Source organism: Aphelocoma coerulescens, chromosome 2, assembly GCF_041296385.1.
Source record: "Aphelocoma coerulescens isolate FSJ_1873_10779 chromosome 2, UR_Acoe_1.0, whole genome shotgun sequence".
NCBI lineage: Eukaryota > Metazoa > Chordata > Aves > Passeriformes > Corvidae > Aphelocoma > Aphelocoma coerulescens.
In genome coordinates this window covers 43,425,359-43,452,699 of record NC_091015.1, presented here as the reverse complement: position 1 = coordinate 43,452,699, position 27,341 = coordinate 43,425,359, and the positions used below count along the sequence as shown (strand labels likewise).

Here is a 27,341-nt window from a genome sequence, read left to right as displayed (position 1 = left end):
AAAGGAAAAGAAAATTAAAAACAAACCTCATGGACATCACTGAGCCTGAATTCCCTGCTGAGGTGCAGAACATGAGAGCCCTGGAATGAGTGTATGTAGAACTTGAGCCAAAGCTTAACTAGCCCGAGTGAGTCATATCCTTCCCATTTGATTCCCGTCCAAGCGATGATGTAATGCCCTGGCCCTCTCCCTCGCTCCCGCTCGCTGCACTACCTCCCTCCTCCCCTTTTCTCCTTTTTAGCTCAGTGCTGGTGAAGTCACCATTTAAATCTGGCAGCGCTGAAGCAAAAACTTCAATGTAACCAAAACAGCCCCAGGCCAAGTTCCAGACGTACTGAGACTCGGTGGTGCAATTGCCATTGGAAACGAGTAAACAGAGAAAGAAACAGTGCTGCCTGTGAAGGGCCTGCGCAGCTGCCTGCCGGAGCGCAGGAAAACCCTGGGACCAGGGACGGGGCTGACACGATTGACCGGGGATCACCAGAAGATCCTGCGTCCCTCCAGAACGCCCGCACGGGAAGATGCGGCTATTGGAAAAGGAGGAAGACCGAGCCCGAGTTGCGGAGGGCAGCAGAGAAGCAGGGGAGCAGCGTGTATGGGGGGCGGGGGGTCTGGGAGGATGGAGAGCGCTGCTTTGCAGGTTGTGCCTTAACTGGGATTTCTCTGCCTCAGCAGAGCACAGCTGGAATTGAGCCCCAGGTTTTTGAAGGAAAACGACGGAGCTGTTTCTTGCACCGTATTCCTCCATATGCAAACACACAGGTGCAAGGCGGCTTCTTTCCCCTCAACAGAAAAAAGTACCAGAAAAGCCATACGGCACAGCAAGCTTATAACTAACTTACTGCGGTGCTGCTCTTACTGCCTTTCCAGTGTTTCTCTCCCAGGTCTGGCGTTTTTTTTAAGCATAGAGAATGTTTCTAAATGGAACTTAAAATCAACTTTTACGCACTCAGGGATAAGCTATTGTGGTGCAAAGTCCTCTGCCTCATCAAAGTCCTCCTGATGTTAAATGCTACAGTGGTCATGGCTGAAAAACCTCTCGTGTCCTCCCTCACAGAGGGCTTTCTCACTGTTCATCACTCCCAATTGATTGTAGTCAATGTAGTACCAAGCAGTTGGTCCACAACAGAATGCAAAGCCTAAGTAATAATAATAATAACAACAATAATAATAATAAATTAAAATGTCTAAGCACTTATAGCATCCCTGAGCAATCCAGACTAATAGTTTCAACATCAAACTGCAGATGTTAAGTATTAATGGCACGTGAAACACCGTAGAAGTATTTAAAAGTGTCTCCTTTCTTTATAGATTGAGAACTATTTCACAAAGCCACTTCACCTCACATCTCAGAGTGAAACTCAGTTTTCCAACACTCAGTGGATGCACTTATGCCCCCCAAATTTAGAAAACAGTAAGAAAACAGCAAAGTCACTGTGCTTTCTTTTCTTCTTTATGATGATGTGAGTCTATGGAGAATCAATTTCTATTGCCTAGCAGCATTTTACCACACTGGGGTTTTTTTGGGGTGAGTTCTTTAATTGATCACAGCAGCAATGCAAGAGAGATTATTGTGAAGTACCAAAGTCTCCTCCTGAGGATACTCCTACGGTTTTAAATTATCCTTAGAATATATTTCTATGGATCAAAACTATTAGCGTCTGTCATGGTTTGGTCTTGAATTCACGTAGATTCAGTCATGAATTCAAACGATGTTTTGTTTAAGATATGTATGATTTTTACAGACAGAATGAGAGGAGGAGAAAACTAAGGGTTTGTCCGATTCAATTAAAAAAAACCAGTTCTCCACAGCACCCTGACCTGCTGGATGACATCCTCAATTGATATTGATGCTGCAGCCACTCAGAGTGACACCTTTATCAAGCAAGGCAGCTCTGAATTAGAGGTGATCAGCCATAATTATTACTGGCGCCACTGAAGCCTGTGGCTTGACAGCATCAGATGTGGTTGTTATAAAGTTTGGTCCATTGTGTCAATGGCCTGTATAACTCATTTATGTCTGAATTACCAGCTATTGATTTTTTGTCTTCTGTCATGTAATAAAATAAAAGTTAGATCATTCCTAAAGCCCTCTTTTAATTCCAGCCTTGCTGATAGTTTCATTTTAAGCTTACCCCCCCTTCTCCCTCTCAATTTAAAAAAATGCAACTTCCACCCCTTTTTCTGTGCATGTCTAAGAGGTCATCTTCCCTCCTTCCTTCTTTTTATTTTGTCTTCTTACATTTACACTGCTGGATAACACAGCTTCTGCTCATTCAGTTATGCCACTGACATTGCTATAAACTTTGCCATGGGCCCAGGACAGATCCCAGGCTCAGAACACGGGAATGTGGCTACAACCAAGCCACAACTTTAAATCCGCAGGTCCAGTTTTGCAAAGAAGGAAGCTGCCAACTAAAGAGAAAAAGGATTACCCTGAGCAACTCAGGTTACCATGGGTCTGCTTGTGCATATATATCCATTCCTGCAGTCTTTGGGCCTCTTCTCACTCTTCTGAAAAACCCACATTTCTACCACCGTAGATATTCGAAGCAAAATGCAACCAAAGAGATGACACAGGAGCTGCAGGGTAGTTGTCATCCTGAGGCTTTGAACACTTGCCTGGCAGCTGTGCTCTTTCCAAAAGAAAATTTTGTTCACCAGAAGCAATAGCAGATCCACTGCCCATCTGTGAGCATCTTAACCATAATATCACAGGAGTGACTGCATGTGTATGGCAAATGGCTCTTTTAGTTATTACTACTTTCATAGACATAAACTCAGAAGAATGTAACTGCTTTCAAAACAATGTTTTACTGAAGATATTTTCAGGAGTAAGAGCATTTTCAAGAAAGATCAAAGCAGTCTGAACTGCTGATCATTTCTAAATTACTTATTTATACTGAAGTCCTATTTCAAGAAATAAACTGTTTTAAAACAGACATCATGATCCAAAGGAATTAAAAACTTATTTGTTCTTGCTGATGGGAAAACAGAAAGTTCTTTCCAGGCAGGTATCTCCAAAGCCTATTGATTTTTTCTTCCCCCTAACAGGAAACACTGTTTTCCCCTTTTCCTTCCTGTGACAGACCAGTTAATGATAAAGAATATCCTGTGCTCAGAGGAAATTCCACTTGTATGCAAGAGCTCCCTCTTTATCTGTTTACTTGTCTGTCTTTTCATTCTCCCCCCATTCCAACCCCAGCCTTAAATTTCCATGTTCAACAAGAATAGGGCTGTTGTTATGAGAGTTATGGGATGTTTTAATTCTAAGGGGAGTCTTCTTCAAACTAGGGCCCTGGCCAGGACAGTTATGACTCCAGCTTAGCTGTCTAGTTCAGGAATTCTTGCAACACCCTCCCTGCAGAATGTTTCATCCTTGGGGAAAGGGTGGTGGGGCACACCACAGATGTTTGGTGTAACTGAAACTTGACAAAAATCACTGCTTCTGCTGAAAGTTTCCAGTCTCAACAACCAGAAAGCTCTGACTTTTAAGAGCCCAAACGTCAGAGTGCCCTGGGATTATCCCAAATGCGTATTGTGACAAGGAACTGGGTGTACTGCAGTTGAGATTGTGGATGGACAAATCACAGGTCCTACATGCATTTTAGGTGAGTGTGCCTCATCCAGCCCTTGGGACTGACTTTTGCCTATGTCAATCAGTGGCCCAAAGCATCAGCAAAGACCATGTGGATGAAAGCAGTATAACCTGATTATTTTTTTCCCCCACTGCTTGGCTCTTAAAGAGGCTTGATTAAGAAAATATTCTATAATAGTGGTCCTGCACTCAGGAAAGTCTCATTTTCATTCTGACATTATTTTTCATTTCTAACCCAAGAGCCTTACAGTCCCTGTGGAATTAAAGAGGCCAGATAATTTCAGGGTTAAATAAGCTTTAATGACTATCACATGTATGGAACCTTAAACCCAGTATTAAAAATTATTTTTTTAAAGTGGCATCTCTTCCTTTTTTAATTTAAAATAACCATCCAGGTGGTTTCCTAAGGATTTCTTTGCAAATTGCTTCCAGTGAACCTTTTCAGTTACAGACCACTGCAAACCCATGTGGTGGTATTCAGCATTTAGTTCAACTTGGGTGTCCCATGTTTTTGTAGTGGACAGAGGGACTGTCTGCACAAGTGTCTGCACAGGGAGCCTGTTGGAGAAGGCTAGCTGTCACTAGCAGGGACACAAGAAAGAAAATATCCACAATTTCAGAAGAAACTAAAAGAAAGCAGCGTTAAGAGTGGATTCTTCAAGTTACTCATAAGAAAATGGGGCACATGTTCCCAAGTCACTTTGGTGCTCTAGAAAAGACATTCTTTGTTTAAGAAGACTCAGATCAAAGCGCTCAGCATTGAGCTGTATCAAAGGTTTTCCTATGAACTCTCCAAGTTGTAATGAAATAAAATATCTGGAAATATCTTTTGTGAGAACTGCCCCAGATTTCTTGAACATAAGCACTATAAGACACTGGAATGGATGAAATCTAAATGAAACCTGGAACAAAGATCTTCCACTTTCACACACATGCTCAAACGTGCAGCTACACTAGAAACACCTCACTGAAATTATTTAAGGATGAAGAACTGCCAAAATTTGGGTCCAACTTCTCTGGAGACTGAAATGTGCAATGGGCATGATGGCCAGTAGACTTCCCCAAAACATTTTGGCAATGAATCTTCAAGAATGGTCTCAAGATAAGAAATGCTTTCCCATTAACAGTTCTAAGTACATTAAAGGCACTTGGGATCATGGGGATTTTGTGCTGGGAACACTCAACTGCTAGGAATAGAACTGCCTACAAATAGCCATCGGCCAGTGGCAAGTGGCTGACCTGGAAGTGAAGAGCCTTGTATCCAGTTACATATCACCGAGTCATGCAGTGTGAGCAGCCTCCTCTTTATTGGATCTGTAAACCACAAATACCTAAGACAATAATGTAGCAATTTATGCCAAATAATTAATAATGTTTTAGATTTCTGTAGAACCTTTTACCCTGAAAGATCCCAAAGCATCTTTCAGGCCAGCCACTGAAAGTCATGTGGTGCAATTACCCCCAACACGAGAGATTGCAGCCAGCCAGCCAATGGCACAGGAGTGCAGAGGGGAGATGTTGACTAAGGACAGAAGCAAACAGCTGCAATTAGGTAAAAACCGTCGTGTAATGTTTACTACTCATGCACAGTGAATATGAGGTTCCCTTGCCCCACTGTGATTCTAATTACTCTAACAGATAATTAGTATGTGCTAGTTAAATTGTGGAGCCACTGCTCTTTTTAGAATTGCTTGAAGAAGCTTTGCCATACATCTACACTAACTATTTTGACTCTAGATCTCAAATATCTTAATCTTTAGTCAAAACTCTACAGGCTTTGTCTTGGGCACAGTGAAAAGTTTATAACATATAGCTGCATCTCAAAGATTTTAACAGATAAAAGGATCTGGTTTTGATGCTCTTTCCTCATTTTACTTCTAGCAGACAGAAAAGTAAGCTGAAATAGCAACATTTGGATTAAAAGAGCAAACCTATATGCTGTAATTAAAAATATGTGCTCTGAAGTGCAGTATGGTAAGCATTGAAAAATAAATAGTACAGCTCTAAAACAAATTTTAGCACTGAACCAAATTTTATTCTGCCCCTAAACTGTCATCTACATGCATTTTTGTTAGCTCTCATCTTTATTTTTCAGCCTGATAACAATAACTAATATTCTAATGAAACATTTTTTTTAAAATAGGCAAGTATCTGGAACGCAGCTCCAACTGGAAGAGGAGAGTGCTCAGACTCAGATCAACCTCATTACAGCAGGACAAATTCATAGTGCTATCTGATAAAAACATACACAAGATAACTTGTTTTTAGAGATACGCCCTCTTTTGTTAGTAATCCAGCTGAAAGTACACTATTTCCTCCTTGAAAATGAACAGCTATAACCCTCCACAAGGAAATCTTTTCTGGACTCTTGCTGAACAAACTGACTTAAGCTTTGGAGTTCCATGAATTACAAGTAGCCCAGTAATTCTGTTGATCCTGGCTCATCCTCACACACAGGTTTTAAAGCATTCAATCACTATCAGGATGATGAAAATTCATGATCCAAGAGGTACCATTTTTAACTTGGCTTTATCCAAGAATCTGAATTTAATTTACATCCAGAATCTCGACACCTAAATGCCTGCCTCTTTTTGTGTGAATTAGAATTTTTTAATGTTTCTTAAAAACCACACTGGTCTGCAGCACAGAAACTGAGATGCAGCCACAACCAAGGGCCAGCCTGCAATTCCCTGTTTGCAGTGACTCTTGCTGAAACATGTGATGTAAAGTTTCCAGTGTCACAAGTCAGTCATAAAAATTAAAACTCTGTAGTTGGTAACATAAAGCTATTACATGACTAGATGTTTTTAAAGGGAATAATTAATGTATTTTCCTTTTTCTTTTTTAATAGGAATTAACCAGGAAATCCCATTTCAGTTTCCTTCGTAGGAACTTCTCCAGCCACAGATTCATTATCTGATAGATCCTTTCTGAAATCAAGTGAGGTCCATCTGTACCCACTTATGGTTTTAGGATTTACATAGTTGTTTAGTCTTCCAATGCTTTTCTTCTCAAAACGTGGCTATCTATTAACTCCAAACATATTAAAACCAAACAGATGTACTGCAGACACTCAAATACATCCTTTCAGGACTGACTGGAAAGCATCTGCATTTTACTGACATCAGAGTTACACCACTAGTTTTACTGTGATGATAAATGAAAGAGAAATAATTTCTTAACTTTACTTTCACATTCTGTGGTACAGGATGCTGCTTCAGTTTCAACATCAGTTTCTATGAATCAAAACAAATAGCTTTTCCATTCTTGTATAAAAAACCCCAAACAAACTCCGGAATAAAAAAGTATCTATACAAAACATGCATGTACTCTGAAGTACACAGGGAGTATGCACACATTCCACACAAACTGTTTCTACTAGATTTACACAGTCTTCTGCTTGGATACCCTCAACACTAGCTTGTTCCTGCTGCTGTACAAACCCAAGTGGCCGTGCTTGTCCTTAGTGACTGCAGCCCATGTCAGTAAGGCACTTACATAAATTCTGTATTGGAAAAAGTGCACCTTGTTGTAAAATAATCCACAGTTCAATTTAGAGAAAAACAAACAAGCAAACTAGGTTTTAAAGTTGTTCAAAGAGAAAAAATATATTTATTATGGAAACAGGATAAACAGATTAAAACAATGATGACTAACTCATCTGAGAACCTGCAGAGTTCACTCACAGCCCAAGACAGAACGTAAGTGAACATTTCTGTGATTGTAACTGAATGAAGTTTTGATGCAAGAGAAGCAGCCCTTCAGTCAGTTTCTCCTCTTAGCTGGGATCTGTCCCTTCAGTTTTTAACCTTCCAAACCCTTAGCCTTTACTCTTTCTCTCTTGTCTGCCCAAAACTTTCCCTTTCTTTCCTCCTTCCTACTGTCTTCCTTCTTTATGTTCAAGCTTCTGTGTGTTAATTATTCTGCATGGAATGCTAACCTGAATTTAGCATGGAAACACTTCAGGGCTTATATATTCTTGTAATTGCTTCATAACCAGAACATATGTTTCACCACCCTGCACGTCAATAGTTGCAACATCATTTTCTCTGGCTTTTACCAGTGTAATTCAACCTCTTTCATATCTGCCCAGGCTTCTGCTGCAAGGACCTTTTTCCCAGCCCTTTCTGCTGAACATGCCAACCCTGTCTGTGTATCCTTTAATCAGCTAAGTTTTCCTCCTGCAACCTTCCACCACCTTCCCTAGAATATTTTCATCAGTATTAAAAGTTAGCTCCAGATGAATCCACCATGCCAGTCTAATACCTTCCATCCCCTCTGGAAAGCCATGTTCCTGATGCAGTGTTATTTACAAGTACTAGTTCCTAGGAAATAAGCAAATCATCACAGAAGCTTGCTGCCACTCCATGACCACTTACCACAATCCATGAGCCCTCCTCCTACACAGACATTTCCAGAAGATGATCTCCCAGCTTCTTCTTCTGCTTCTAGAAATTTTTATTAGTCCCCCCAGGCACAACCTTGCATTTTTTAATACTGAATTTCATTCCATTGCCATTATTTCAGTACTCAAAGCTCATCTGTGTTTTTTGGGTTGGTTTTTCTTTTTTGTTCCTTTTGTATGATTTCCAGGTTCATCTCAGTATTGCCAATGTCTCTAAACCCCGCGTCACCAGCACTACTTGTTATACTTCCACTACCATCATTAATGATAACACTAAACCAAATCAGGACTATTCTGGATGCTGTGTAGCCCCCCAAGCAGCCTCCCCCACCTGGCACTTTCCCTTTCAACACCACCCAGTTCTTTCCCCTCCAGCAAACTCCACTTTCAAGCACATCGAGTGAAACCCACCTGTCCTATTTCCTAGGACAGACTCCTCCACATTAGCTGTAGCTGTCAAGCAGTCTGCAGCTGTCAGCAGCTTTTACCGAGTGGGAATTCATTAGAGTGAATAAGAGGACAAAGTTTACCCTTATTTACAGGTTTGCTCTCAGCCCTGCCTAAAATTTCTCTTGGCTGACAGAGTGTGATAAGCAACTTATTGTAAAGTTTTAAAGAGGAAAAATGTTTTAATTACAACGAAGATAAGTAGTTGCATTAATACTACTAGAATATTTAAGCAGTATTTCAGATGTCTGCTGGCACTCAGCACATTTTAGAGAGGAATTTTACATCTGTGCTCCACAGTCCTGAGAAGCTTGCTTGCACTGCGTACCATTTTGCTCCAGTTACGCTTGTTATTAGGCAGTATCATTATGTACAATTTTCAGTGTTCCTAAAAGGGATTTCAATAATGTCACAGGAAAAAATGGATGGTTTGTTTACTTGATTAATGTCGTGATCTGTGATTACAAATCTGTCTACTGTTGCTTTCACAGGAAATTATTTCAAGAACTTCACTTCTGGGTGTTGCTTAACATCCAGCCCTGACTCCACTATAAACTCATACACATGATTTATCTGGTGGCCAGCATGTGTGGGAGGAAAGATCTAGGAGTCTGACAAAACTCTTCACTCCCTCTAACTTTCAGGCCATCAGATGTAGAAATCTAGATTATTACACTTCTGAGCCTGTTTGTAAATCTTCAGCCAACGCAAACAATTAATATTGAGCTAAGTGGGTGCAAAATGAAAGTGATTAGGCACATCTTTTTTTAAAAAAATTATATGCACATATTTTGCTAGCTTTAAATGTTAAACCAGCTGATTACATCATACCAACACAGTAAAAATTACTCCAAGGTAACCTAGGAAACTGTTTTTACTAAATAACAACTGAGTCCCTTCATTTAATCTCAATTCACATAGAACACAAGTTTAGCTGAGTCTCCCTTCCCAGCGATCTCATGCTGTTTGCTCAGACCGGCTGGGATGCTCTTGCTGTCGGTTCGTAGGGCAAAGCTCTCTGGAGACTGCAGCGAGGCTCTCTCAGATGAGGGGCCCTTGTCTGTTGGATGTGCTATTCTTGGTGGCTTGCCAGCAGCCTCAAATTTGGCAAGGTTCAGAGCACAAGCTACAGTCTGGTTGCTTGATTATCATGAATGTTATTATTTTTATTGGTCAGTTAATATGTCTTCACTTTCTCGTATTTTTATTTTGCTTTGATTCCCCATGTTGGCTATTCTGTGTCTCCAGCCTAAAGAGACATAAAGATGGGCAGCCCTCGCAGCCATCACATAACTTGTACCTGGGACAGCTTATAAGATTCTTGGTCCTCTATATTTTGGAGTCAAGTCAGAAAATCTCTATTCAGTTGCATCTCATTCCTTAGCTGGTCAGCATTTCCATAGTGCTCAAACAAAAACATATTAAATACTTGCAAGTACTGTAAAAGAAATGCAAGCTGCAGCTACCAAAAAGCAGCTCCAAGGATTTAGTCAATCGAGAGCCAATCAGGTAAACACAAAGGAAAACCAGGATTAATTCTAGGTTGTGACTGTTTTGATTTCACCTGCCTCACTGCTGTGCTCATAATAGCCATATGTAGGGGCTTACCTCTCACAAACACATACCTAGATAACATAAATTACCATACAGAAAGCATTATGCATATATGATAAATGTGATTATGTAAAAAGATAAAGCTGACTTTTTTAAAAGATGCAGGATGAATGACATGAAAACTTATGTTGACAGTTGTATCTTCATTTTCATTCTCTCTCCCTTTTTTAGTTACTTTTAAAAACTTCCAAAACTTTCCCTTTTTAGGCTGAAATACTGCAGGCCTGGTCTTTGCCAGATAATGAATATCTTAAAAAATATTTCCTTAAACCATTTTGTCTGTCTTTTATAAGGATAGCAAAATGTGTAAAAAGTTGTACAGTCAGAAATCCTGGGAACAAAGTTGAACTTTGCCATGAAAGCAGGCCACTAAAATAAAATGCTTAAAAGGCCATTGATAAAAATTAGATTTTATTTGGTGAAGCCCTTGGAAGTTTTGTTTTGTTCAGGCCAATTATATTTTCCCCAAGTTTTCTCGCTAAGCTTGAAAGCATGCACCGAAGGAAAACAAGTCCATTTTTCATTTCAGCTAACCTGGCTTCTATAAAAAATTTATAGAAAGAGAAAGGTCTGTAAAGTGCAGAGTGCTAGTGAATTTAGAAACAAGCACGGATGAGAGACAGGTTGATATACTGTCTGAAACACACCTCAGCCCATTCCCAATAAATGTTTTCATATAAGAGCTTTCTGGTTTGTCTTCTTCACACATATATTTGATCTAATCTGTTGGCTCTCCTGGTCTATGATGCCAATTTTATTCTTCCTGTTCTCACTTACTCGGCCTCCTCTAGTCTACATTTGTGACCTTTGTAGTCCTTCTGCTCCCTTCCACCCCATCTCTTCCCTTGAAATAAGGCTCCTTGAAGTCTCATTCTTCTTTTTCCTGACCAAAACCTCCCAACTTAGTTCACCAAACCACTGCTCTGTTTTTTACAAATCCCACCCAAGTCACATCTTTCATATTGCCTCTCTGCATCGAGTTAATAAGAAGTAAAACCAGCACAAGGAAACATCTGAGTTATCTTCTCTGCCTAAACATATTTCCAATGAGCTAAGCTTTCTTTCCTGCATACAAATCTGCTCTGCCTCAGTAGTCTTGCCTCTCACTCAGTAGTCTTGCAAACACAATTGTAACATTTGGAAGCAACCAGGTCCACTGTAACTTCACAGACTGCTTTTTAAAAAAGCTTACTTTCAGCATGTGCCAGGTAGCATCGTAGGCAGCAGGCAGAAAATGGACTGAAGGGTCATAGAAGGGAGGTAAATAGAAAAAAATAACATGGATCCCTTTTTCATCTGAGTAGTTTTAATGACTGATAAAATTAATATGTTTTACAGTCTAAACTGCTGCTAAAAATGTTTTTCAAACGTTTACCACAAGGTGCCAGCAGTTCTTTAATGCTTTTTTATTTTCAATTCCTGCTGTATACACTCAGAGCAGGGGTACAATGAGGCAAAGACTGCAGACAGGGAAGTCATAAGGGGTATTAATGCCAGGATCAGAGACTGTTCATAGAAAACAAGACATGTATTAGGGCTAGTACCTATACTAGTACCTTTCAGAGAAGACAAAAAAAAATTAATGTCAGGTTTAGTAATTTGGACAGAGGTGTAAAGCATGCTAGTCTGTAGTTGTTTGGGGTTTATCTGTACTTTTGAAACCAGACTGACTGTAATAGTCCACCCTATAGTGAGGATACTCAGCTACCAGTGTCTGTTTTGCCTGGTTCTTATCCCCTGCAAAAGTTAGAGAGAGGGAGCAAATACCTCATACAATGTAGCAGCATCCACTCTCTTAAGATTATAACTCTTCCTAATATTGGGAGACTTGTACAGTACTGCTGTAAGCTACCTACCAGAGGGGGGGCATGTTGCCTAGAATGAGAAAATGAGGTGTGTTAATGCAAAGACATCTACCATTAGTGAATTTATGAATAATAAAATATCAATAAGGACTTACTGCAGTCAAGTGGAATTGCATTCCAATTAATGTTAGCTGTACAGTGTTTACCCTAGTACTCACTTCTATTAGATTTAAACAACCATGTTGCTGAAATTTAGCAACATTTAAGTATCAAAGCCAGACTTTCAACAGTTAAATCAGAATAATTCAGAACTGAAACAGCAGAACTTAAGAGAGGCTGCCTTCCTACTCTGTTTTATTAAATTTTCAATGACACAGCTATATGTGAATGGTTATTATAAAAATTACCTCAAAGTATACATACATGTTACATACACTCCATTAAGTCTTAATATTTTATACATATGCAGCTCTTTCCACTCAGAAAGGCTCACAAAGCAATTTACAAACAATATATGCAGAACTAACTTGAGACATTTAATGCAATATGGTCTCCCTTCATAGAGATACATGACTAAACATCCCCAATGAGTAATATGGCCAGCAGCCATAACAGCCTCAGGCTGTGATCTGGTCTGCTCTCATAAGCTAAACAGGGTTGGTCTTGGCCAAATGCATTTGGGAGCCCTCCAAGGAAATCCCAGGGTGCTTCAGGAAGCAGAGCTGGTGATTCAGTAGGTGGCACACTTCCCCTGGAGTCAGCTCTGAACCAACCACTCCAGCGGAAACCTTGGTAGGTGCAACACCATTAACCAAATGGGATTTCAGGCAGGATCCTCAGCTGAGACGGATCATTTGTCACACTGTCATGATTTATTAGTGATGCTATGGATTCTGCAATTAAAAACAAAGAAGTAGCTGCTGCTGAGCAATCCCCTCTGCAGAGTTCTCTTAGTTTGGATAAGCTGAAAGAATTTATTTCTAGCTTTTTCAGTGGCAAACGTGTTTCAAATGGGAACCATCTGTAAGTGTTGCAGGACATTTTGGTCTTCACCAACAGCAAGTGAATTTTTTATTTCCTACCCAAATTTTTGAATATAGGTGTATGAATCCTTTCCTTTGCTTCAGTATGTCCAATTGGAAGTACCACATCCACTTTTAGGTACTGTTCCTAGCTAAAGGGGGATCAGAGAGAGGAGAAGCCTTTGGACAGCTGGAGAAATACTTTGAAGTCTAGAAGATGACGAAGGATGGACTGAGCAACCTGGTTGTTCTATTGAAGAGAAGGCAGAGGGTGGACATAATACATTTTTAAATACACAGCAGGCTGCTGGAGACAGAAAGAAGAAATAATATCTCTCTCCATTTCTATATTAGGTAGAATCAAAAATAAAAGGATCTTTTGCTTTTGCATCAGGGAGGGTTTGGGATGGGCCTGAAAGAAAAACTTGTCTCAGAGTGAACAGAGTTAAGCACAGCAATAGGATGTGTGCTCTGCATTTCTGGAGGTTGTCAAAAACACATTAAAGATATTTCTGTCAGAAATGATGTAGATGTTACTTAATCCTACTTTGGGCAGAGCACTGGATGAACACTTGAAGTTCCCTCCAGCCATATAGCTCAATGATTCCATAATTTTTATGAAAGCAAAAGATTTATAGCTTGGGGATTACAGACTTCTTCCTATTTATATTAACTTTAAAACAATAATTCCACCCCACCAACAAAAAGCCTAAAACACATGACATTAAATAGGCTTAAAAAACAGTGCCACAGTTTTAGGGGGATGACTGCAAAAATTACCCATTCTTAAGATTTCTTAGGAAAATTAGTTTTGTGATCTTGCTCACTTGGCTCCTTTTTTACATAGATGTAAACAGAGTTTCCCACCATTCTTTCCTCAAAAAGTCACAGAGAAGATCTGATTTCACATTTACATCAATAAACAATGCTGCAAACTATGAAAAACTTATTAATGCTTGTGGAAGTGTCAGATCCTTTTTTATTTAAAGAAGAAAAAGGGGAAAGTAGGGGGAAAGGGGAAAAGGAAGACATTCCCCAATGTTTATGTATGACCTCAAGAAACACACCAACTTTTCCTGGAGGTTTTATCATCAGTTGGTACCTGTTTAGCTGCTGAGTTCAGGGCAGTTTGGATCTCCCCCCTGGAGCATAAATTACAGTGCTGGTGTTAGCTGATAACCCTTTCTGCTGCTGGGGCCTCTTGCACCCTGCATTAAAAAAGCTAAGGATGAACATAGTCCCAGAAAATACATTGCTAAAGTCCAGGTTAAACTACCTTGAAACTATCCTTCCTTTCTCTGTTGATGCTTTTTTGTTCTCTTTTGAACAAGGACAAAAAGAGTAAAAAGCTGCTCAGTAATAAGGATGATCTGGGGAAAAAGTTTTTGCCAAGTTATTTTGTAGGGAAAGCCGTGTGGGTTGATTGCTGTCACATTAGAGAGAGATGAAGAGGCAGCATGTAAATGTAATAAGAAGAAAGGTTTAATACAGCCTGAGCAGTACTGGCATGTGGCCCTGAGAAAAAACATGCTCTTGGGTTGGGATGTTGAGTACAGGGGTCTGGGGCTGCAGAAGGGAAGACATCCTTGGTCCTTTGATTGCTCCCCATGCTCATGCGAAAAGGACCTAATTTCCTGCAATAAATACATACACTTCAGAATATTCCTGATCCCTTCAACAAGTCCTTTTCTAATTCCCAACTACAGCACAGCCTCCCTGGTTTTGCTTGGCAACCCATGGCAAAGCAGAAATAAATCCTGAATGTCAGTAATTTTTTTCTTTTCTTTATAAATATAACCTTAAAATGAGTTTTTTCTAAAATTTAGGAAAACAGTTTCAAAATGCGTATAGGACAACATGTATCTGCTAATCTCCTTTGTTAGTTTGTAGGCATGTAGTCATATTTGTTAGAGAAATAGCCTCACAGGAGAAAGCACAGTATATTCTTCAATGAATGGCTCTTAACTAAGATTTACAGTAGACAGATTACAAGTTTACTTTCTCCACAGAATGAAACAAAGAACGGAGCTCTTCTAAACAAAATATTCAAACAACTCAAGAGCGTAAAGAAAGAAAAGTCTCTCTTCTTGGCTAGACAGTTTTGATACCTTAATGATTGTAACATTTTAACAGCTGTGGGAAAACTGACATTAAAAAAACACTCAGACCAGAAACATGGTCTGTGTACAACATCTTTGAGCTCCTATATTTTATTAGCAATTTGGATTCATTACTGTTTTAAGGAGGAAGGAAGGGAGGTAGATGTTCCTGAGAGCTGTTTCTCTAAATGTATTAACCAGAGATTTCCAAGCATGATTTAATATAACACAGCTCAATCCTCAAAAACTGGCAAAGGGGTGAGATGTCACCATTTATCCCTTCATTGAAATTCATGCTCTAACACAAGAGGTCAAAGCAGGTATTTGAGCAATCTTCCTTATGAAAATGAGATAACCTTCCTTTATCCCAAAGCCTGCTCTGATCTTGCCCCTCCCTTCCAGCCCGATGCCAGGCAGCAGCTCACGGGTACCACACTGTCACCTTCTTTGTGAATTATGATGCTCTGAAGGAGCGCTGTAGTATTTAATAGCCTGAGATCACAGGCTCTCCTGACACAGTACTTAACCAGGTTCTGCCTTCCTTTCAGTGCACTCATTATTTGCACATGGTCTATGACATCCAGGAAGAATATGTTATCACACACATCCTCTCTTTTCCCACTGTTTGCTCTTTCATTATATTTATCTCCTCTACCTAACACGTTCTTCACTATGCTGATAATTTTAAAAAAAAAAAAAAACCACCAACCAAAAAAAAACCCAAACACAACCAACAAGAGCATTAGCACACATTTGGGAGGCCGTGTTCACTGATCTTTTAGGAATCCTAAGGTGCCCTTTAGGATTCAAAACAAACACCAAAGCCTTAAAATGACATGTTCTGAAGCTCAACAGCCACCTCCTCATTATATCATTAGAAATCCCTCAAAGTCTTCTGTCCAGACTTCATCAGTCTCCACTAGTCAGACCTCAGGGTGGAGAAATGGACATGATGACTGTTCAGAAGTATTGCACAGGGAGACACTGAGAGAATGTCTTGTGGTCAGAGAGTTTTAGGGGAGTAATTCTGCTTAATTACAGACATATTGAAGCTGTGCTTTTGGGAGTGATATAAATAAGGTAGTTAACAAGCTGAGACACAAAATGCACTTCTTTTGCCCTTGTAGACTCTGAGATCCCAATTTTGTTACACTTAAAAGGGGTTGTTTTATTTTTAACAACTTTTTTTTCTCCTCATTAGGACTAAATAGAAAAATGTTATTTTATTATTTGAATATATTATAAATTCATTTTTTCCCTAGAAGAAAGGCCAGCAATTATTCTTCTGAGTAAGTCAGACAGCTAACACAGAAAAATACTCTCCTTTCAATAACAGTTTACACTCAAACCATGGGTATCATATCCTCTTGTGTTGATCAGAGATCTCTTCAGGGAAGACCACAGGTCTGGATCAAGCAGCATTGGTGAAGCTCTGAGTGGGACAGTCCTTAAAACACCAAACAGCCTTAGGAGATAGCCCGCATCCAGAAGAACATCGTCTGAGGTTGGCAAAACATGTATGAATCAACAAACTCACTTATTTTTCATAACATAAATGTCAGCTCCTGTGTCAATGGTAGTTTAGGTTGTTACATTCAGCTTCTTTCAGAATTATTTTCAGTGAGACTGTATACAGTGTTAAACTTCTAATGGATGCTAGATGCCTAAATACCTGAAATGGTGAGCTCTTAATACCAGGGCGAAGTTCTGCAACTAAAGCAGTCAATAAAACAAGTATTCCTACATTTATCCACATTGTCTTCTTTTTGTGTGCATGACCACTCTCCCTCAAAAGAATGCATTTTTGTAAATGAGAAATCTTTATTCCTTTGACTTCAACATTTATCCCCGAATTAGGCAGATGTAAGATCAGACATATGGACCATTATTTTAAATCTTCTTCTACAGCTTCAAATCAGCAGGAAGGAGTGGGGAGCAGCCCTCCCCACGAACCTCCATCACACACCTGACTAGCATCTGCTTCAGTAGCCTATAGAGCAAAGAAACAGATGACTTCGATAGGGCATCAGACTTGCAGCTCCTCACAGAAGCCTCTCTCACTGCTCTCAGCCCTGCTGAGTGGCATTACAAAGTCCACTTCCCCTGCTTCAATGCTAAAACGTTTTCTCCTTCACTAATAGCCAGAGAGACCTTAAGTGTCATGCTCAAATTGCCCTAATCTCCTCTGCTCTCACCCTTTAAAATTACTGCTAGTGGTTGGCCCCTGGCAACACAACAGCATTTTAACTCAAACTTCCATGCAATAAATAGCTCAGGTTTCCTTTAAAAGGAACACATACACACAACAGACTAGGGGTGCACAGAAGTTTTATGCATCTAGCAGTTTTTACATATTCCACTGTTATTCATTTAAGGCTGACCAAGTGGTCCTCAGGGGATGGCATGCACAAGCATAACAGTATAAGTGTTAATAGGAAACGGATCTGAACAAAGAACCGCATTTCCCCATTATATTGTGTTTCTGCTTTAGTACATCATGTTAGTTTCCTTCACAGCTGGCTGGTTTGCCTGTTGTTTCAGGGACAACTATCATTTGCTCATAACTTTCCTTTTTTGCACTGTATTTTATATGCATGTATAGGCATGTGGGATTCTTGCTGGGGTTTTCATATAAATGGCTTATCTTATAACACGTTTTTGAAAGCTCTTAACAAAAAATGGGTAGCAATTCCAAAATAACAACAGAAATATATGACCTGTACTGCCATGTTAGAGAAAAGAATAAAGTCCAGTCAGTTTTCTGTGACCAGAAAAATAAATCGATTAGTTGGTTTTTAATATAACAAAATAATCAGAAGGGTGCAAGGCAACTTCTTGCTATTTTTATAAACCCAAACTCACTGCAGTAATATTCTGTTGTTTATGCACCCTTGAACTAATTTCCTCCCTCTCAAAATGTATGCAATTTGTCCTGCAGAATATCTTTAGCCTTCCAGTGATGGGGAGGAAAAAATCCTCAAAATAAGCCAAAAGAACACCAGAACATGCACTTTGAGAACTGCCTTGTAGAAAGTCAGACTAAATCTGGGGAAGTGGTTTTAAAGACACCAAAGCAGCCAGGCAGGCATGCATGCCCCTGGTGCTCCTGTGGTTGTGTGAACAGTCACTTGTGCAAGCCCTGATGGAGTCCGTGCACAGGAACAGCACTGCCTGCTCCTTCTCCAAAATGCGAATGGGGCACAAGCCTAAATTGCTTGCACATGGATGAAAAGCCTACGACAGATGTGCAGGACCAACTGTATATTGACAAATCCATGACTATGTTTCCATACTTCAATATATGATGTCTCTGTTAAAGAAAAAAAAAAACACCTTCTTTTTTTTTCCAACTCCAATATTCTTGTACTGGCTGTTTTTTCAAGAAATAGGTACCACCCTTTCCCACTGCACTCTGCAGTGAAGTTACACCCAGAGCATGACGTGCCTGCAATAACTTACTCCCAAACATATGCCATGTCAATGTGCAACTTGGAAGAGAGAAAGGTCTTCCTTATACTCAGAGTCTGGCTAACTAAATAACTAACATTTGTAACACCACATTCGTAGTAACACATTTGTAGCACCAGATTTTCACAGAAGAAAGATTTATTTCAGCCTCTACAAAAGCTCCACCAGCGACAACAACTCCCAGGCTCTTCAAAGCAACATTGAATCTCTCAGCTCTGTTTCTGCTTCTTTAATAGTCCATAAAGTCCAAGGTGTATACTTCACACATTCCTTGCTCCTAAAGTTCTATTTCCTAAATAAGGTATGACTCAGGATGACAGCTTGTAGAAATCACTTTAGGGTAAATTTCCCTTTTAAGGAAGCATCTTAGCCACTCCTTTATCCTCATAATATGTACATCCCATCCCTTCAGGCAACATTTCTCATCAGCAGTGTTTCCCATTCCTCACATCTGCTCCTGAAAGAAATCCCAGCCACATCAATCAGCCTCATACATGCATAGACTAGGCAAAACCATTTGTTGTGCTTACTGCGCATTTTATCAGGAAAGATACTAAGTTATCAGAAAAAGATACTAAGCTAGAAAAATAAGCATTTTATCCTCACTGTCCACTAGACACCATGGAGTCTGTCTCTGATCTCTAAAGAACCCATGCCAATATTATAACAGCGTGGGTAAGGGATGGTTAAAAACATTTTACTAAATTTGGGAAGAGGAAAAAACCTTTGAAAAACTAGAACTTTTGTACTTTCCCATTTTCAAATAAAAAGTTTGCTTTCTGCAAGAACATCCTGATTTATTTCCCCAGCCCACAGGAAACTGACACTGCAAAACTGTTGGGTATTGAATGAGAAGTCAGATATTCCCCACTGAAATTTTTGGCTTGATTTTATTCCTGAGCAAAATATAATTTTTTTATTAGAAATAAACCACATGGTTACACCACCCTCCTGAGACAGCCTGGCTGATACCACAGCTCAGATCCAGCTCAGGAAACTATGCTCTCTGGAATAAGTTCTTCTAAAATTTCTATTAGCTATTACTTGGATACACTATTACCTGTCATGTATGCTACTTTGGAGCATTTGTGATGTTAATAGTGATACTATCGCAGGGCTTGCAGCAAAAAATTGTTCATATTTCGATGTCAAAGAGATCTTGTAGTAACCATGCAAAGCTAAGCTACATTTTAAAAAGTATGTAGATACCCGAAGTATATAATACAAGTACATGAAAAGTAGAGTAGAAATTTGCACTCAAATCAGCCAAAATATTTTTTTTTCTTTTAATATCTGCCATCCATTACACTAGCAAGTAATCTTTACATCTGATGGTTTGATTATGGTGGGGTTTTTTTTAAATGCATTTATTTTTAAAAGGGCTGACATAAAGCTTGCTTAATTACTGGTGGAATGATTCTAGAGTTCACTATGATTTCAGTGAACTACAGAATGGAGAAAGAAGGGTTTTATAGACCTTTCTGAGTCCCTGCAACCTCTCAGAGCAGCTATTTATCTGCCTGCTACAAAAGACATTCAAGCTGTGGTGGTCATTTTCAGCTGCTTGAGACACTTCATATTATAAAGAATAAATAGCCAGGGAGCAAGAGGAAAGGTGGCAGTCAATATTCTCCTCTTTTTCATGATTTAGTCAGCTAAAGGACCAGGTAAAATAGTTAAGATGACATGGTATGCAGCGCCTTGCTCAATATTCTGGCAGCTAAGCCCAGACTGTGTGGGTGAGGACTACAGCAAAAGTGACTTCAGTCCACCCTTAACTGCAAACTGTACAATAATCTCACTGAAGCCACACGATCTTGAATTTACCTATAAAAACAGTCTTCATGGCAGAAAATTTATACGACAGTGGCAAGTCAGTTAGGAAAGAATGCTTTGGGAAAATGGGTAAGTCTTTGGCTATTTATCACTACACTTAATTAATTGTACTTTTTGGAGGAGTCATAAGAATGTAAGTTAGGCAGCAGCTTTTTCAGAAACAAAAAAATCCAAGAGATCAAATTTAGAGATGCTTAACTTTCTGTGTAAGTACAATTGACTGAAGTCACTCATGAGATGTCTAGACAGAATCACAAGTTTGACAATAAGATTTTATAGCCTCACACCCTAGGCATTATAGAATCAAAATCCTTTCTGCAAGTCCTCTGAACTTCATACATTTCTCAGATTCAGCGTTACAAATTCTCAAAAAGTTTCTCACCTTACAGGACATAACATGATCTAAACTGAGCATAAAATCTCATTCATACATTTTCAATGGGCCTTGGTACCTGCTTTAAAAATCTGACCAGAGCTTTGGTAAATGTTCTCAGACACTTTGCGATGTAGCAATGATACTTTAGGAGAAAAGCTGTAGGGAAGAAATGCAATTACAAACCCTCCATGCCATACTCAGTAAATTTTCAGATTTGAGTTTCCTACAACTTTTATGTTTATAAGGCAAAAAGACCCAAACATATTTATTTTAACAATATGCCTGTGTTTCTACAGTGGTAATTATCTCTAGTTTTATGCTATGCCAACAGCACTGATATGCCGCTTTCCCTACAAGCATCTCTGCAGCTCCCCAAACCACTACCTGCTTTTGCCTTCCTAACACGTTACCTCTTTTTACCCCTGTGACTCAGAAAGAGGTGATATCATTTCACATGATGCCCGAGGACAAACTGTGCAGATTAGTTTTTTCAAAAGCATCTCCTGTGACAATGATCATCACAACTATAAGATACATAAACACCACCACATGCTAAGAATGTATGCTAATTATTCCCAGTGAGTTCTGTTGGTTTTGTGTCACACACGGCATATGTTACGGGGTCTTTAGGATAGGGACCGTCTACATCATGTGTTTTCTACAACACTACACACTCATGGTGTTTAGTAAATTAGCAATGTTTACACTTAAAATTTGTTAACCAGAACTGCTCCGCTTTAAGAGACAGTAAGTACAGAACTTGGTGCATAATTTTGACCCTCGAAGTCTACACAGAAAAGTAACGACTCTTTTGTGAATATATGTATGCCCTGAAGAAAAACACATGCATACCAGAATTTAATTTGCTCTTGACTATCAGTCCCTACAGTTGATTTTCCCATACTTGTGGCTGCTATCTGTGCCCCTTTTACCTCCAGTTGCAAGACAGCTGTCAGCTTCTTCCCCAGCCCCAGAATCGAGACTTGATATGGCCTTCACTTTACCTCTTGTTTTAATCAGCTTGGAGCCTGAGAAACCCCGCCTAAGTCCCCATGGGAGCACTATGAGCTGCCTGTGGGCCAGTGGGCTAGACCTCATCTAGCTGTCTATCTGATACTGTCTTCTCCATTTCTGTGTGAACCAGTGCAGATGTGCTCTTTTTGGTGCATGCCAGAGCCCTCCAGCACAGCTGTGAGATCTGAGTGATCTTTCAGAAAGAAGATACAGAGGAGTGAAAACTAAAAGTTACATTAAAGACACACAATTGGCTAGGTGCAGAGCAAAAAGTGATCAGGGCCAGGCATTTCAAGGGGGCACATTTGAAAGTGCTTCCAAAAGTATATAAATTATCAGCCGCTGTTATCAATGGCCATAAAATGCTCTGGTGAAGTCTGAAATGGGGCTTACTTTTGGACTCCTAGAACATAAGATAATCAATATAGCTCAGTAAAGGGAAGCATGCAGTTGGACAACTGGATGGATGGATGGATGGATGGATGGATGGATGGATGGATGGAGGCAAGTCAGAAGATTGGCATCACATTATATTATTTCAGTAGCAGTAACTACCAGCAGTGCTCAAGCGGCATAAGACACGGTCTTGTGCACATGTTATTTTGTGCCTATTCATTAAAGAGGTGATAGGTGCAGAGTGAACAATGTCAGCAGCTGACTGAAAAGCGTGAGACAGTCATAAGCTGGGCTATTATACCTGCTCAGTAAACGGCCTGGAAATTATAACTAGCAGTTGATCGTTCTGCTCAATCAGTGTTCAGTGTGCATAAAGAGATTTACAAACATAATAAAGCACTGAAAACATCTCTCAGAATTTTTCAGTGAATGAGGATGTGACTGCACTAACAGCTATACCGTATATCTAACCAGCCAGTTTAAGATGGCTGATAGGTTCCACTATATTACACAAGAAACTGATCAGCTAGAATTTTGCAAAATTAATTATTCAAGGAAAAACTCAGAGCCTCAAACAACAACAAACGATCCCACCATCAGGGTAACTTGAGACAGACACACAGTCTGAACCACACCTCCAGATGCAGAGGGTCAAATAGTAGGAGGTATGAACTGAGGCTCCACATATTAATCTGGTGAACTGTTATTTAAAGATTGGTGTTCCACTGATCATACTAGTCATTTATTCTATGGAAAAATGCCTGGGCTGCCAAACAGATTTCATAGAAATGACAGGGAATCATTATAAAGAAAGAGATATTGAATATGTGTCAGTACAGAAAACACAAACATGAACTTCACGTGCTCTGCTGTCTGAAAAGCCATGTCATAAAATGACAGTAAGGGAATACCTCAGATGTGACAAAGAACTTGGGTTTAAAACTAAATATCTTAAGGTAAAAAGCTACACTGACGCCAAACTTGTATTCTTTGGGTTTGGGATTGATCCAGATAGTTCTCACCACAGTCTTGGATTAAGTCTCTACTGTGCTGACTGTAACTCACAGAGTACGTGGAGTCAGTTTGATGCTGTATAGGTCAGGCTCTGTAAGCAGCACAGGCCTGAGGTAAAGAGGTCAATATGAACAACTCCCTCACCCTCCATGTGGCACAGCCTGCAGGGATGACAGGAGCTCAGCCAGCATGTTTAAAGTTACACAAACTGCAGAATGGATGTTCCCAGCTCACAGGTAACAGTCATAGCTGGACAACAGCTGCAAATAGTGGAAAAGCAAACCTTGCAGTCATCACAGTTCATATCCTAGAAACTCTAGCTCATTAGCCCAGATCTGATGGCCATCTAAATCTTATCAGCCTCAAGGAGATCACAGCATATGAAATTATGATTTAATCATGTTTCGTTAGGTACTGCATTGCTGTGCAAGATTACATTTTTGGCTCAGTGGCCTCTTAGGAGCTGCTCAGTGTTAACAATTCAGTCAGTAGCACTCTACCCTCTGAGCCAAAACTGGCTGAATGTCAATTGACTACAAGTCAAATCCTTGTATTGGCATTAGGAGCTTTTTGGCAGGGCTATGCATGATTACATTTGAAGTCCATACCACTTAGAGAAGCAATTATGCTCATCCTCCATCATTTTTTGTGAGACTTATGCTTAGCACTTTATTCTCAATCTTAAGTACCAATTCAAATAATTTTTTTCTCTTCACAAAGCCTCTGTGTAGATAAGTTAGGTAGAGTACTCCCATTAACCACAGATTTTGAACTGTTAATGCTGGCTGGCCTACCATCTGCTGCACCATGGAGTAGTCACATAAGGCTCGCTTGATAAAATACTAAAGAATTGAAAGGACTGAAAAGGAAGTGTGGGGAAGAAGAGAAGTTCTGCACATCAGATGGAGTGGACAGCAAAAATTTACACGTGAAACCACCCATTGCTCTATGGTGTTTGAGTAGCACAGTGTCTTTCTTTGCTTTCCACAGCAGCCTTCAGATTGCTTTCCTGCAAGGCTCCTTTGCTATTCAACTAAGCTTAGCTTGACCCAAACCGAGGGCAGAGAGCTGGGAAAAATTAGATAATACCATTCTTTTCAGCCTCATGATCCAGGCCAGATGCTCAACCAACAACAAAACATCAACTTTTACCCGTGTGGTAGGAAAAAGCAGCAGCACAAGCTACAAATTCCAGGCTGTCCTGGAGTGCGAAAGGCAGCAAAAAGTAAAACCTCAGCAGGAACCATGCCATAATTCACCCTAAAATGCATCTTTATCAGAAGTATAAACCTCCTATTCCTGTAAGATGCACAGCCCAACTTGTATTAACATCACTGGGTCAAAACCCCACCTGCTGCACAGGCAGTGCTACACACAGGCTCACTGATTCCTCATTTAATTTCAAGCACAGATGGAGTCCAGTAGGCAGGGTTGAGGTGACTGCATATGTAGCTTACTTGTGCATTTTCACATACACTTATTCCACATGCAGTCACAAACTTTTTTAAACTTTTAATTTAACCCAAAAAGAAGAATTTTCCAGGAATTCAGTACAATATCCCATCGAATAAGTTCTTTCTTAAATAAAAGTTCTTTTGTTTCCACAGCTTATTTTTTTGGACACTGAACAGCATTTGTTGGCTAAGTCACATAACTTTCTAAATAAGCATGTTTTCTGCGGGTCATAAATAATGGGAAGGAACATGATGGCTCAAAGTCTTTTGAATGCATGTGTCTGTAAGAGGAGCAGAACAAGGAAACATTTTTTTTCTTATGATAAATTAAATGAGCTGGAATCACGGACTAAAGCACAGTAATAGAAAAGGGATGTGTAAAGATGTCTATTAAAGTAAAACTCAAATCCTTATTCTCTTCTGTATTCAAAGTTCACTCTATAACTCCATAGCTGTTAGCAGAATCTACAGTGACTGTATGAAGAAAATAGCTAAAAGAAAACTCTGCTCTGAAAAAGTAACCCAAACATTTCAGTAAAATAATTGTGAAGTAAAATAAAAGATTGCAGACACATTCCAGATAGATTTTTAAATGAGAAGAAATGCCTTCAGATAAGCATCAAACAGGATCATAACAGATGATCAAAAATTTTCCACATGGGACTTTAAAAGACAGCTGGTAATAGGGCAAATAAGCCATATAAATTTGTCTTACCTAGATAAGCAGGCATGTCCATAAAGACTCACTATATAAACTATATTGAGACTATCCATACAAAAATAGGGTTAAATGTTTGCAGGTCTTCCTTTTAGAATGCTTTGCTTCATAAAATCCCACCTCCAGTCTGGTTTTGTCTTGTTTTATTTGACCAGGAAAATAGCTGGCCTTTTTTCCTTCTTTTTTTTAATACATTCTGCATCTATAGATATAGTTCATCTTTTTTTGTACATTTTTTGATTGAATTTCTAAGCACAGAATTTGGCTCTTTTTTCCTAGTTTAGATTAATAGCAGAAATACATTATGAAATGAATGGAGGAAAAACCCATCCAAAAAACATCAACAAACCAAACCAAACCAAACCAAAAATAAACCAACCAAACAAAACACAAGAAAAACAACAAACCAAAAAACCAAAATCAAAGTGCAGCAGGATATGAATAAACAATCTTGGAAACAGAAACTAGATATATAAAATAGTCATCAGGCTGTGGAGGTTTTTTTCACTGGAAGAAAGACAGATTATAAAGGTTAAATTAGCCAGTGGGTGGGTTTCCTACTGTTCCCTGAATTCAGTAGAAGTACTCTCAGAAATGAAATAAAAAAAAATCATAAAATGAAATAGAACTGCTGTGGTATTAGTGCAAAATGTGTTTCTTCGTTCACAAACTTTTATTGCCTATATAATTTCAGGCAAAACAAAATGTATAGTATATTTTATTTCCCTAATAAAAAAGTAAAATAATAAACAGAAAAGTATTATTAATAGCTTCATCATACACAGAGTGCCAATTATTTCCTTTTCTTATTTCTACTGTTAAAAATTAAAAGATGACGTTTCAATAGTTGGTGCTTTCAGAACACTGTGTGCTACTCACCACTGAATCAGATTGGAGGCAGATACCAATGAGTTTCATTCAGGTCCAGACTTGGACAATTTCATACTAGTTTACCATGGAAATATGGCAAGGAAATATCATAACTGAAGTTAGTAAATAAAGCAGAACAGTACCAATAAAAGTGCACAACAAATTCCACAACCTTTAGCATCCTGCTAAACATCAGTGCAAGTGAGTAATGGAAAAATTGGTGAGTTGCAAGATACTTGTTTGGCACGAGTAGAAAGCCTACCTATTGGAAATTAAACTTACTTAATTTGCACAGGATGTATGGCCCCTCTTTCTTAGATTTTGAATTTAACACACAGCAGATGAGTTTGTATTGTGACAGACTTCCCCAGCTGGCCCTTAATATCAGGGATCCAGGCACAAAATGGAAAAGGTCCGTCTTGTGCCTGGATGAACAAACCTTTAATTGCAAACTCTGACTTGAAGGAGAAAGTTAATTGAATCTGTTTTACTTTGTCACAAAAGGTTAATGTTAATGGATAGATGCTTTTCAACCTAGAGGCATTGAGGTTCTCTCTATGCCTCCTGCAAACAATGGCTTGGCTGACATCCTTTGATATCACTACTGATGAGATCTTTATGTCCTCCAAATCTCCATCTTTCTTCCAAATGATGAGCCAAGGCCTTGCCCTGCTAAAAAAAACTGCTTCAGACTTAGATGGGCTACTCAAGACCTGCAGGAAACTAATTTCAACATCTGACTAAAAAGGATATCAAGTAAGCAGAACATGAATAAAAGTTCCAAGAGATCGCATCATTCTCAGCTACTTTGATTGCAAAGGCACGCTGAAACCATATCTTCTTCAAGCTTTAGCAGTTAAATTCCTGCTGGCCACTTAACAAACAAGAGTCTTTGCCAGGAAGCAATAGCATGTACTAACCCTCTTTTCTTTGGAAAGTGTAACATTATTCCCTATCTGTAGGGTCTTCAACATTCCCAGAAGACAAAAGAGAACAGGCTTGATCCTTCCTTGCTTCGACAAGCCAGCTATTTCAAAAGACTATAAAATCTGCTCTCCAGTCTCCACGGTCTATTTGGATGCAACAGCAGCTGGGTAGTCGAAGTCTGTGGCAGGAAAGTCACCTTCTACATCATCCTCACTGGGCTGCTGGAGGAGATGGATTCCAAAACCACACAGAAAAAAGCAAGAGTAGGGTTCTCTCAA

General features: G+C 39.4%; 1 protein-coding gene across 3 annotated transcripts in view; it reads right to left on the bottom strand.

The window, feature by feature from the left end:
- CREB5 (cAMP responsive element binding protein 5) overlaps nucleotides 1-27,341 on the bottom strand; it is a 255,838-nt gene that overhangs the window by 100,639 nt on the left and 127,858 nt on the right. The window contains exon 1 of one of the 3 annotated variants that reach the window (XM_069007194.1): nucleotides 27-94. The exons of the other annotated variants lie outside the window; for them this stretch is intronic. Coding sequence (XP_068863295.1) covers nucleotides 27-73 — 47 coding nt within the window. The 5' untranslated portion in view covers nucleotides 74-94. Of the gene's footprint in view, nucleotides 1-26; nucleotides 95-27,341 lie in introns of those variants that run through there. 3 annotated transcript variants of the gene reach the window in all.